The 13070-nt window shown below is 42.4% G+C and overlaps 1 protein-coding gene across 1 annotated transcript in view; it reads left to right on the top strand.

Moving 5' to 3' along the window:
• STXBP3 (syntaxin binding protein 3) overlaps positions 1-13070 on the top strand; it is a 110417-nt gene that overhangs the window by 16938 nt on the left and 80409 nt on the right. Inside the window, exons 5-7 of the mRNA XM_089688699.1 lie at positions 198-298; positions 9855-10006; positions 10094-10184. Coding sequence (XP_089544825.1) covers positions 198-298; positions 9855-10006; positions 10094-10184 — 344 coding nt within the window. The remainder of the gene's footprint in view (positions 1-197; positions 299-9854; positions 10007-10093; positions 10185-13070) is intronic.

Here is a 13070-nt window from a genome sequence, read left to right as displayed (position 1 = left end):
TAAACCAGAATAAGTAAGGCGACAAGAAAGCATCAATGACCTAGAACTTGCATGTGATTTATTTTCTTGCTGGTTTGATGTGTTAGTGTGACAACTCATTTTTGTGATGTTTGTCATGTCTATTGAAAAGCTTATGATTGTTAGAATTATGGGGGTTTTTTTTGTGTTTTTTTTACTTATATGCGTTGTCTTTTCAGCATGCCCTGAAAGCCTCTTTACAAAGCTAAAATCTTGTGCCCCCAAAAAAATAAAGAAGTGCAAGGAAGTTAATATTTCTTTTTTCCCCAGAGAGTCTCAGGTAATTGTCTTGTGATTTTATAAATTGATTTATTATTTTGTTCACAATTAAGCCTGCTAAAAATTGTGTTTTGAGTGATTTTAAAGCCACATATAGTGGTTACACTGCAGTACATATTGCATACCTTTAAAGCAAATCTAAACCCAAAAACAAACATTTTAATATATTGTAGCTTGCCAGTCCTTAGATTAGATGGCTGACTTGACTTGTCATGATTGTTACCCAGGCTGGACTCCAACACTTTGTTCATCTCCATTACATAGAGATTCAATCATAAAATTGATTTTGCTTCGAGTTCAACTCCCAGAGAAATGAGAAAACTGCATTTCTGGCCAGATCAATTTTGTACTTGCTGAAAGTGTTTATAGCATGAGAGAAGGAAACTAAGGAAGTCACAACATTGACTGGTCAGCTCCAATATATTACATTTTTGTCCTTGGGTTTAGGAGTCTCTTAATGGCTTATTCAAACTGCAGTGTGCATTTTTTTATTTTTTTTTCCTCCAGCATAAGAGTGCACTTTTTTTGCCTGTTGCAGGTTGCATTATGCTGTGATGCTATGCTGCAAGAAAATGCAGCATTTTCTATATTGCCAGTGTACACAAGTGCAAGGGAGTGGAGGAAACTGGCATCTGAAGGGTTAAGCTCTAGACCCAGTTTCACTTAATTGCTAGTTTTTGCTTTGCTGCCCTAATATGTTCATTTTTTTTTTTTTTTTTTTTAAGAAAACTTTTTTTGTGTTTTATATATTGGTAGCCTAAAGCCTAACACCATATTGTAGCAAACTGTAAATAGATTGCTTTCAGCACTGTGTGAACTGTAGGTAGCATCAGCAACATAGAGTATATGATGCTGTGTTCCAATAGCTGGCCAGGAACCTCCCATCCCGCACCTGGAATAAAATTGAGTTGGGCTGAGTGCTGCTTGGCCATTCACAGGAAGCCTTGTATTTTATCAATTACCGTATTTTCCGGCATATAAGACGACTTTTTACCCCTTGAAAATCTTCTCAAAAGTCGGGGGTCGTCTTATACGCCGGTATATGGCATGCTGACACTTTTTAGGGGGGCAGCGCGGTGCCGCCCCCGCCCCCCTTTCCATGGAAGGGACACTAAGTACAGGGGTGGGCAGGGGGTGCTGTTTCTTACCTGGCTCCGGTCCCACGGCGATCCAGTCCAGGAAACGGCTGCCCTTCATTCAGTTCGGCCACTGGATGTTAGCGCGGCTGCTCGGCTCCGCCTCCTCACCGGTGATTGGCCGCCAGAACTGTAGCTCAGGAAAGGCACACAGGCGGCCAATCACCGGCGAGGAGGCGGAGCCGAGCGGCCCTGCGAAAATCGAGTGAAGGAGTGGCCGGTAAGTGTGCCATGCAGAGGTGCTGCTGCAACCACATATGCTGGCTGCAGAAGCACCATACTGCAACAGGGGTCAGCAAGTGTCATTGGTGTCAGTGGGAGGAATAGTGCCCCATCATTGGTGTCACTGACACCAACGATGGGGCACTATTCCACCCCCCACTGACACCAATGTTGGGACACTATTCCTCCCCCCACTGACACCAATGTTGGGACACTATTCCTCCCACTGACACCAATGTTGGGACACTATTCCTCCCACTGACACCAATGTTGGGACACTATTCCTCCCACTGACACCAATGTTGGAACGCTATTCCTCCCACTGACACCGATGTTGGGACGCTATTCCTCCCACTGACACCAATGTTGGAATGCTATTCCTCCCACTGATACCAATGATGGGGCACTATTCCTCCCACTAATACCAATGATGGGACACTATTCCTCCCAATAATACCAATGATGGGACACTATTCCTCCCACTGACACCAATGATGGGGCACGATTCTTCCCACTGACACCAATGATGGGGCACGATTCTTCCCAGTGGAGTGCATTGGAAGAGGGGTAGTCTTATACGGCGAGTATAGCCCAAACACTGTATTTTAACAGGAAAAGTTGGGGGTCGTCTTATACGCCCAGTCGTCTTATACGCCGGAAAATACGGTAACACACCTCTTCCTTTGGCTAAGGTAGAGATTGTGATACCATCTGCTCACCTCTCCACTTCAATCAGGAGGAAGCCCTTGTATTCATTTAGAATATAAATAGCTTCCTCTAAATGGCTGAGCATTGCTCAGCCTGACTTGATTTTGTTCTGGGAGCAGGACAAGAAATTCCCACCCTACTGCTTGAGCACAGTGCTGTGCACTGTATGTAGCTGATGCTTTATACAGTTCACACAGCACTGACAGCTGCTGCTTGAGTTAGGATTTCTAGAGTGCTATAGTTAACTGTCTCTTTTGTTCATTGAAGGACACAGATCAGTAGATCGAGACCAATAGATTTTGTGCCACCTGCAGTAGTAGGATGCTAGGTATAACCAGAAGATTAGAACACAATCCAGGGGCAACCCTTACTAGTGGCCAAACCCTCTATTTGCAACAGATATCGCTTTTTTTAACCTTGCTTTTAGGAGTTGAGACTTAAATAAATAAAATAGAAAGTTTTTTCTTTTATGTTTTTTTTATTTTTTTTTTATTTTTTTTTATTCCTGTTTGATGGATTTTTGTTTTCAGTCAAATGTGGTGCTGGGTAACAGATGGGATATACAGTCAGGTCCATAAATATTGGGACATCGATACAATTCTAACATTTTTGGCTCTATACACCACCACAATGGATTTGAAATGAAACAATCAAGATGTGCTTTACCTGCAGACTGTCAGCGTTAATTTGAGGGTATTTACATCCAAATCAGGTGAACGGTGTAGGAATTACAAGAGTTTGCATATATGCCTCCCACTTGTTAAGGGACAAAAAGAAATGGGACAGAATAATAATCTTAAATCAAACTTTCACTTTTTAATACTTGGTTGCAAATCCTTTGCAGTCAATTACAGCCTGAAGTCTGGAACGCATAGACCTCACCAGACACTGGGTTTCATCCCTAGTGATGCTCTGCCAGGCCTCTACTGCAACTGTCTTCAGTTCCTGCTTGTTCCTGGGGCATTTTCCCTTCAGTTTTGTCTTCAGCAAGTGAAATGCATGCTCAATCGGATTCAGGTCAGGTGATTGACTTGGCCATTGCATAATATTCCACTTCTTTCCCTTACAAAACTCTTTGGTTGCTTTTGCAGTCTGCTTTGGGTCATTGTCCATCTGCACTGTGAAGCGGCGTCCAATGAGTTCTGAAGCATTTGGCTGAATATGAGCAGATAATATTGCCCGAAACACTTCAGAATTCATCCTGCTGCTTTTGTCAGCAGTCACATCATCAATAAATACAAGAAAACCAGTGCCATTGGCAGCCATACATGCCCACGCCATGACACTACCACCATCATGCTTCACTGATGAGGTGGTATGCTTAGGATCATGAGCAGTTCATTTCCTTCTCCATACTCTTCTCTTCCCATCACTCTGGTACAAGTTGATCTTGGTCTCATCTGTCCATAGGATGTTCCAGAACTGTGAAGGCTTTTTTAGATGTCGTTTGGCAAACTCTAATCTGGCCTTCCTGTTTTTGAGGCTCACCAATGGTTTACATCTTATAGTGAACCCTCTGTATTCACTCTGGCGAAGTCTTCTCTTGATTGTTAACTTTGACACACATACACCTACCTCCTGGAGAGTGTTCTTGATCTGGCCAACTGTTGTGAAGGGTGTTTTCTTCACCAGTCATCCACCACAGTTGTTTTCTGTGGTCTTCTGGGTCTTTTGGTGTTGCTGAGCTCACCGGTGTGTTCCTTCCTTCTTTTTAAGAATGTTCCAAACCGTTGTTTTGGCCACGCCTAAAGTTTTTGCTCTCTCTGATGGGTTTTGTTTTTTTAGCCTAATGATGGCTTGCTTCACTGATAGTGACAGCTGTTTGGATCTCATCTTGAGAGTTGACAGCAACAGATTCCAAATGCAAATAGCACACTTGAAATGAACTCGACTTTTTATCTGCTCATTTTAATTGGGATAATGAGGGAATAACACACACCTGGCCATGGAACAGCTGAGAAGCCAATTGTCCCATTACTTTTGGTCCCTTAACAAGTGGGAGGCACATATGCAAACTGTTGTAATTCCTACACCGTTCACCTGATTTGGATGTAAATACCCTCAAATTAAAGCTGACAGTCTGCAGTTAAAGCACATCTTGTTTCTTTAATTTCAAATCCATTGTGGTTGTGTATAGAGCCAAAAATGTTAGAATTGTGTCAATGTCCCAATATGTATGGACCTGACTGTATAGATCCTGGTAGTCCTGCCCCCTCCCACCACTGCCTTCAAAAGCATGCAGTGCCCTATACTGGTCCTATACAGGCAGGATTGTCTGACTACTCTGCTTGGTAGTTTAAGTGCTTGCTGTTAGTGGACATGAGCAACGTATCAAGCTAATTGGGTGTGCGATGCCCAGGTCAATATAATGAGGCAATTGCAAATCCCTGGAGACGCCAGCCATCTGTGGATCTCGTGGAACTACATATACCAGCATAGCTATGGAAGTATGTTCTTCCTGGGAAAGGTTCCTTGTATCTTCTGCTTTTTTTCTCTTGCCCCAAGGCTACCCTTCAACTTCCAATCACTCACTATGAGCCTCCCTATCCCACAGGTACAGACTGTGGCCCCCCCCCCCTTGCTGATAGTGAGGCGGCCCTCATTAAGGCTGTTTAGTAAACCTTAAAGATTGATAAGTCTCCTTCTATGTCCACGAATTCCACTGTCCCACAAGGGACCCAGAAGCTTAGTTGAGCTAATTTGCTCTTATGCTTCCTTCTTTGATTTCAATTAAAAGGACTGTGCCTTCCAGGTGAGCTTTTTACATTTCCAAAATGCTTCAGTGTATGCTCCAATTTCTAGACTTAAAGGGTAACTTTTTTTGGGGGGAAAAAAAAAACTTTGCGAATAAAAAAAAATTTGGGACACAAGTCCTATTTGTAATGAATGACTGCTATTAAAAATGACCTTTCCTATTTCAATCTGCAGAGCTGTAATTTTCTGTAAGATGCAAAGCAATATGGCTACCTAGAGGCATTCTGTACATAGATGGTGTACAGAACCCCCCCCCGATACACTGCTTGAAAAAGTATTCGTACTCCTTTAAATTTTCCACATTTTGTCATATTACAACCAAAAACGTAAATGTATTTTGTTGAGATTTTATGTGATTGACCAACACAAAGTCGCACATAATTGTGAAGTGGAAGGAAAATGATAAATGGTTTTCCAAATTTTTTATAAATATCTGAAAAGTGTGGAGTGCATTTGTATTCAGACCCCTGAGGAAATACTTTGTAGAACCACCTTTCGCTGCAATTACAGCTGCAAGTCTTTTTGGGGATGTCTTTACCAGCTGTGCACATCTAGAGTGAAATTTTTGCCCATTCTTTTCACACGAATATGCTTTGCCCTAACTATTCCATTGTAGCTCTGGTTGTATGTTTAGGGTCATTGTCCTGCCTGAAGGTAAACCTCCGGCCCAGTCAAGTCTTTTGCAGACTCTTACAGGTTTTCTGCTAAGATTGCCCTGTATTTGGCTCCATCTATCTTCCCATCAACTCTGACCAGCTTCCCTGTCCCTGCTGAATAAAAACATTCCCACAACATGATGCTGCCATCACCATGTTTCACGGTAGGGATAGTGTGTTCAGGGTGATGTGCAGTGTTTGTTTTCTGCCACACATGGCATTTTGCTTTTAGGCTAAAGAGTTAAATTTTGGTCTCATTTGACCAGAGCACCTTCTTCCACATGTTTGTTTTGTCCCCCACATGGCTTCTGGCAAACGGGACTTCTTATGGCTTTCTTACAACCATGGCTTTCTTCTTGCCATTCTTCCATAAAGGCCAGATGTGTGGAGTGCGCGACTAATAGTTGTCTTATAGACAGATTCTCCCATGTGAGCTGTGGATCTCTGCAGCTCCTCCAGAGTTACCATGGACCTCTTGGCTGCTTCTCTGATTAATGCTCTCCTTGCCCGGCCTGTCAGTTTAGGTGGACAGCCATGTCTTGGTAGGTTTGCAGTTGTACCATACTCTTTCCATTTTCAGATGATGGATTGAACAGTGCTCTGTGAGATGTTCAAAGCTTGGGATATTGTTTTATAACCTAACCCTGCTGTTAAATGTCTCCACAACTTTATCCCTGACCTGTCTGGTGTGTTCCTTGGCCTTCATGATGCTGTTTATTAATGTTCTCTAAGAAACCTCTGAGAGCTTCACAGAACAGCTGTGTTTTTAAATTACACACAGGTGGACTCTATTTTCTAATCAGGTGACTTCTGAAGGCAGTTGGTTCCACTAGATTTTAGTTAGGGGTATCAGAGTAAAGGGGGCTGATTACAAATGCACGCCACACTTGTCAGATATTTGTAAAAAAATTTTGAAAACCATTTATCATTTTCCTTCCATTTCCCAATTATGTGCCACTTTGTGTTGGACTATCACATGAAATTCCAATAAGATACATTTGCGTTTTTGGTTGTAACATGACAAAATGTGGAAAATTTTTAAGGGGTATGAAGACTTTTTCAAGGCACTGTATGTCATTTCCTGCTTGTGTGATTGGCTCACTGATTTTCCCAGAAGTCTGCACTAAGATACAAGTCAGATTTTGAGCATCCCCTGCAACAAAAATGCCATTTTTGGTGAGATACTCCCAAAAGTAATTCACATCTAAAGGGATGCAAACCCTGCAGTTTTCCTCATTAGGTAGGAATCTGCAACAAAGTATGGTAAAATCCTTACAATGTACATAGATTACCCAGAGGGGAATTTTTTTTTTTTTTTTTGTGGGTTTTTTTTTCCTCCACAGAAGTGGAATTACTCTTTAAAAAAGTCACCATTATTTCAGTTGTGGAGTAGCCCTCTTTTAGAGATTGATCGGATGGAAAGGTAGAGATCCTTAATCTTTCTATGTGTTCAGTAACCAGAGCCTTGATTAGTTCAGTTCTAACTTCTGCCCTGATGTCTGAGTGCGACTGAATGGGTAAAATTGTTACTCAAGACTTGGCTACTGAATAAGTTTCCCTTGCCTATGTTGACTTGGCAGATCAATTTAGTTCAGGATCTGCAATATCTTTACATAGTGGCCTTGGGCTGGGGTCAATGGTTTCTTGTTTATCTGCTTCAGCTGTAGTGTTGAGACGTCTGTCTACTTTGGCTTCTAAGAAAGCCTTAATGGAAATGCCTTTTGATTGGGGATGCCTTTTTCTGTGGCTCCTTGGAAGATATTTTTAAAGCAAAACTTTTTTTTTTTTTTTTTCATTTTGGATAGAGCAAAGGAAAATTATAACCCTTGTCGGTTTTTTTTTTTTTTTTTGCCATCTGTGTCCCATTGGGGAGATTTACCTTCACTTCTTGTCCCATAACCAAAACAGGAAGTGAGCGGAAATCCCTGCAACTTAATGGAATCCCTTGGCTACCCCCCCAGGTCATTAGAACAAGTGTCCCCATTGGAAAAATTCCTCTCCTAACTTTTCTGGGGACAACCCAAAAATTTGGTTTTTCTTTTACTTTCAATGATCATGGTAAACAGGACAAAAATAGAGCGTGACTCTCCCTAACAGGGACACAAAAAGCTATAAAAAAATAAAATGAAAGGAGTTTTAATCCCACTCCATTTTGTCCAAAACTAAAAGAAAAGCTTTTTCTTTAGTTATACTTTATACTTTAAGATTTTTATGGGCAATAAGAGCACCTTTCTTCCCCAGTCCAAGTGTGGCACGTCCTCCTCACATAAGCACATTTTCCATGTGCAAGTATCTTCCTTCAGAGGAAAAAGCCAAAAAGTTCTGCTTATATCAAGGATTTAGCCATCCCTAGCAAAACAAAAGTTCCATGTCCAATGAAAGACCCACTAATGGCATGAAGGTGTCCCCCACCATCCTGTCAAGCTGGGGCATTTTCTATCCCTTGTGGACTGGTAGCTATCTCTCATTTAAGACAAATGGGTTCTGGAGATAGTCCAGATGTCTGGACTGCTTTTTTTCCTCTAAACTTGCACCAGAAATTTGACAGAGGCCACGTCTCGAAACACATTGATTTGGAGATCGGAGATGCTGTTGGCTGTCGGACCTTGCATTGGTACTGTTTTCGGCACTTCCGGTTCCGTGGTGACGCACTTCCAGTGTCTCAGCCGGCCGGATTCCTTGCTGTTCCTTTCTCCATTTGAACTACAGATCATGGGACACCTGCTAGTTGGGTGTTGGTGACTGGCAGATTCCTAATATATTTCCCACCTGGGTTACTGTTACACAGAGCCATTTGCTGCACACCACGAATGCCGGTGTAAGTACCCTAAGCCTTATTTATGTATTATGGCACTGGATCATCTAACTCATGGGTGTTCAACCTTTTGAATAGTGAGGGCCACTTGAGTGATTTGGTAATTGGTCGTGGGCCCCAATGAAAGGAAATGGTTCAGAATTTTGAATTTTTCTATTTTAAAAAGAATAATGAACATTTTTCGTCTGTAGCCGCTGAATGCCTGTGGGAGAGAGAGGAGGAGAAGCTGGATCTCAGCAGCTGCAAGAGGATGGAGTTAAATTGGTTACTATATATGCTGCCCCTCCAAGTGTAAAACAGAATTTGACAGGGAGGCCGCACGTTCCCCCTCAAGTATGAGGTGGGATCACCATTGTGACCAGGATGTTATACCAGTGGTTGGGGGTGGTAAACATGTCTCAACTATGGAGGTTTTACTGCCCCCCCACACACACACACACACACACACACACACACAAAACTGCAAATGGTAACAGGCCCTTACTGTCCTGAGCCCCCAGTAAGGCTGCTTCACACTGATGTGCTGTGGTCTACCAGCACCACGGGTGCAGCACAGTGCACCTGCGACTTTCCTGCAGGTTGGCTGCGCTTTGCTATATACGTCTATTATTATATCTTGCAGATGTGGTGCACTTTCTGGAAGTGCACCAGAACTCCTGCATTCAGGAGTTTTGGTGCGCTTTAAGAAAGTGCACCAAACCTGCAGGATACATACCTGCAGTGAGACCATTGCTGGCACCCTTAAAGTCCTTCCGTTGAGATAATGTTTGTTTTTTTTCTGCTACCTGTTCTCTAGTGGGACCTTGTAGCAGCAGGAGAGTTGGGACATTTCACATCTACAGTTGCCCACAGAGGTCCAGCGCTGTGGCTCTTCTTTTGTGTGTTTTTGGTATTGTGTGAGAATGTGGGTTTTTTGTTTTTTTTTAACCTTGCGTATGCCCTTTTCATATAGGTTTATATTTTTTCACATTGTTTTTAAAATACACCTTTTTTTAGCTTTGTGACTCATCATCCTATTTGAGGCACTTTTGGAATTCATGATCTATAGATCTGCAGTTGTAAAGTTATTTGACAAAAGCGTTTAAAATCATTTTGTAGCTGAAAAAGGGGGGGGGGGTCTTATAATCTCTGGGGGATCTGTTTTTTTGGGGGGGTTTTCTTACTCTTTTGGTTACGTTTAGAAATTGCACAGAATTGCAACGTTGCAGGCTGTGCAGTCAGCTAAGGATATTTTTTTCTAAGTAACCAAATTTTGTTTTCTCTAAGGTGTTCCTGCTAAATCTTCCCGATGCGTTTCACCTGCTGTATAGTCCTGATAAAGAATCTGTGGATAAAGAATCTGCAATGCAAACCATCGCAGACCAAATAGTCACACTATGTGCTACATTGGATGAGAACCCCGGGGTCCGCTATAAGAGGTAATAGTTTACATGTACCATGTTGTAGCATGATTCTTGATTGAGCTCATGTAATGTGATTTTCTGGTCAACATTTTATGTCTGAAGAGAACCACTGGATAATGCCGAAGATCTTGCTAACTTGGTGGAAGAGAAACTTGTTCAGTATTACAAGACCGATGAAAGAAACCAGTTTAAGGTAATGGGGATGAAGCACTTTTTTTTATTACATTAGATTGCTTAGTTATAGTGTTATTAAATGGGGTATTTTAGTTGAAAGTGGAAGTAAGAGACTCAAACGCCTAAGAAACCCATCCTGTTTGTGTTTTAATTTTATTTATTTATTTTTTGCATCGAAGTGTTGTTACAGTGCCACCTGCTTTTCAGATTGGTTTTGTTTTTGGCAGTCTTCAGGTTACTCTCCTCAACTCCTCTCACTATCTTTTTCCTTTTCCCTTCCCCTGCATCCACGCAGCACTTTGCACTTGTCCCTGGATTCCCCACCGCCACACTGATTCAACTTTCTTCAGCAAATGTCCTCTTTTTCACCTGTAAATGATGTAACTTTCATTTGTTTCATTGATTATGCTAAGGGTCTGCTCGCCAACCAACTTTTAGGCCTCGTTCACACATACATGCAGAAAAACTGATAGAAACTGATGTGCAGATTTCACTTGCAGAGACATCCATTTTCACGTGTGCTTTAATGATACACGTTGCAGATTCCTGTGCAGAAAACATATGCATGTGATACTAGTGTGGTGTGAACAGTGCACATAGAGAACAATACATTTAGTTGTGCCCCTGCAGATTGTGTGCAGAAAAACTGATGTCTGCAAACTGGTGTGAATGAGGTCTGAAGGACTCGTTCACACCATGGTGCAGAGATGTCAGTTTTTCTGCACGTGTTCTGCAAGGGCACAACGAAATCAATTGCTCTCTATGTGCCCTGTTCATACCACACTAGTATCGTGCAGATTCTATGCAGGAATCTGCCCTTTGTATAAAACTCATTGAAACGTGCTTAAAAACTGATGTGAATTCATGTCTGTGCACATATGGTGTGAATGAGCCCTAGGGCCAGAGAAAAGATTCTGTCTCAACTTCCGTTTTCTTATTTATTACATCCTCTCTTCTTTCCATTTGGTTTCCTTTTACCCCCCAGTTAACATCCATGACTTTACACTATTCACCTGACAGCAATGGTCAATCACTGGTTAATTGGTTACTTGATCAATTAGACTCACGTTCCCTATATATTCACCCCTGTTCATCCACCTCCCCCTGCTTGAAAAAGGAGTGCACTTTCGCCTTCCACGGCCAGTGCATGCTCCGAAACGCGTCGCAGTGCACCCTGGGATCTGACGTCATCACGGCCATGCCGCCGCTACGTTCCAGCGTGCGTTCCATCCGGCTCTGAGGGAGGACGTGCATGAAGGCTGGCCTCACCGCTGTTCCCCCTCCAGCCACCACGCTGTTCCAGCCGAGAGCTGACCTCCCCACATCGCAGAGAGATGACGGCTCTTCACCCGGGTTACCACCCCACCGTTAACGATTGTTAACCACGGTTTTTAAGCTTATGATTACTTCACACATGTGAGTGCTTCTACATTTAGACTTGAATTAAAAGACTTATTGCACTTAGAGGCGCTTCTCTCCTTTTTCTCATCTACAGAAGTTGCTACAGCTTATTTGGAAGCCTTGCCCTCAGTGCCACACGGAATCCTACGCTCTTCATACAGTAGCCACTAATACCACCATCACCCATACTACCATTTCCCAGGACTTTGCAGTGTTTGCGCTGTTACAACCCTTCCTCATTTTTTCTGAATACTTAAAATTACACCCCAAAACACATTCTATAACTCTTTCTGAATATGGCGATACCAAATGTGTGAGACTTTTTCACCGTCTGGCCACATAGGGGGGCTCCACATCCAATAAGCACCTTTTGGAGTTCTAGGGGAAAAAATTACACATCCAATTTCTTGACTACCTAATGCCATTTTGGAGGTCCTGGAGCATCAGGACAATGGAATTACCCACAAAATGACCCCATTTTGGAAAGCAAACACTCCAAGGTATATTTTAAGAGTCATGTGGAGTCTTCTGAAGACTGCATTTTTTGCCAAAAGTTTTTGGAAAATGTGAAAAGAAAATGAAAATGTTTTTTTTTTTTTTTATGCAAAGTTGTCAATCTATGAGATATTTCTATTATACAACATAGGCATACTTAAAATTACACCCCAAAACACATTCTATAACTCTTCCTGAATATGGCGATACCAAATGTGTGAGACTTTTTTACAGTCTGGCCACATAGGGGGGCTCCACATCCAATAAGCACCTTTTGGAGTTCTAGGGGAAAAAATGACATCTAATTTCTTGACTACCTAATGCCATTTTGGAGGTCCTGGAGCAGCCGAGTCTTCTGAAGACTTAATTTTTTACACAAATTTTCAGAAAATGTGGAAATTTATCTATTTTTTTTAACGCAATGTTACTAAATTTTGCAAATAAACATAGCATAAAGCATAGTGTAGCTTCACCTACAGCCTGTTCCTAAAAGCTCAATCTACTGGTACGTGGCTGCCCACATAGCACTATGTTCACTCACCAAGAAGTTAAACAAAAGATAAACCAAAGAGTACCTGTGGTTTCAGTGCAGTTGTCTATAGAGGATGGGGGCACCAGTGTCTCGCAGGAAGGTAGCCAGTGGGATGTGCAGATGGGTCAGTACCGATGTCATGCATAGACGTGGTGAGCAAACAGGCAAAGCAGTGGTCCAGGAAGAAGACAGGAACATGATCCATAAAAAGGCCACAGTCGATACAGACAGCAAGCAGAGGCGTGATCAAAGGATTGGTCCAGGCAGAAACATAAAGCTTAGGGCCTTGGTTAGGTAAGACTGGACAAAGGGGTAGAGGCTTCGTCCCACCCAAATCTCTTCGAAGCCTCTGGTCTCCAGACCCTGATCCGGGAATTACAAAACCCAAAGAAAACAAAAAAGTTTTCTCTGCTTGGAAACACTACTCTGGATCCCCTCACATAAGTGAGACCCCTGTGTTGTCTTGAATCCCACTAC

The sequence above is a fragment of the Staurois parvus genome, unplaced genomic scaffold, assembly GCF_062004578.1.
Source record: "Staurois parvus isolate SC_StPar_1 unplaced genomic scaffold, SC_StPar_1.0 ptg000450l, whole genome shotgun sequence".
In the NCBI taxonomy this organism is placed as follows: domain Eukaryota; kingdom Metazoa; phylum Chordata; class Amphibia; order Anura; family Ranidae; genus Staurois; species Staurois parvus.
The sequence above is the reverse complement of the archived record's forward strand: the minus strand, read 5'-3'. Positions and strand labels throughout refer to the sequence as shown.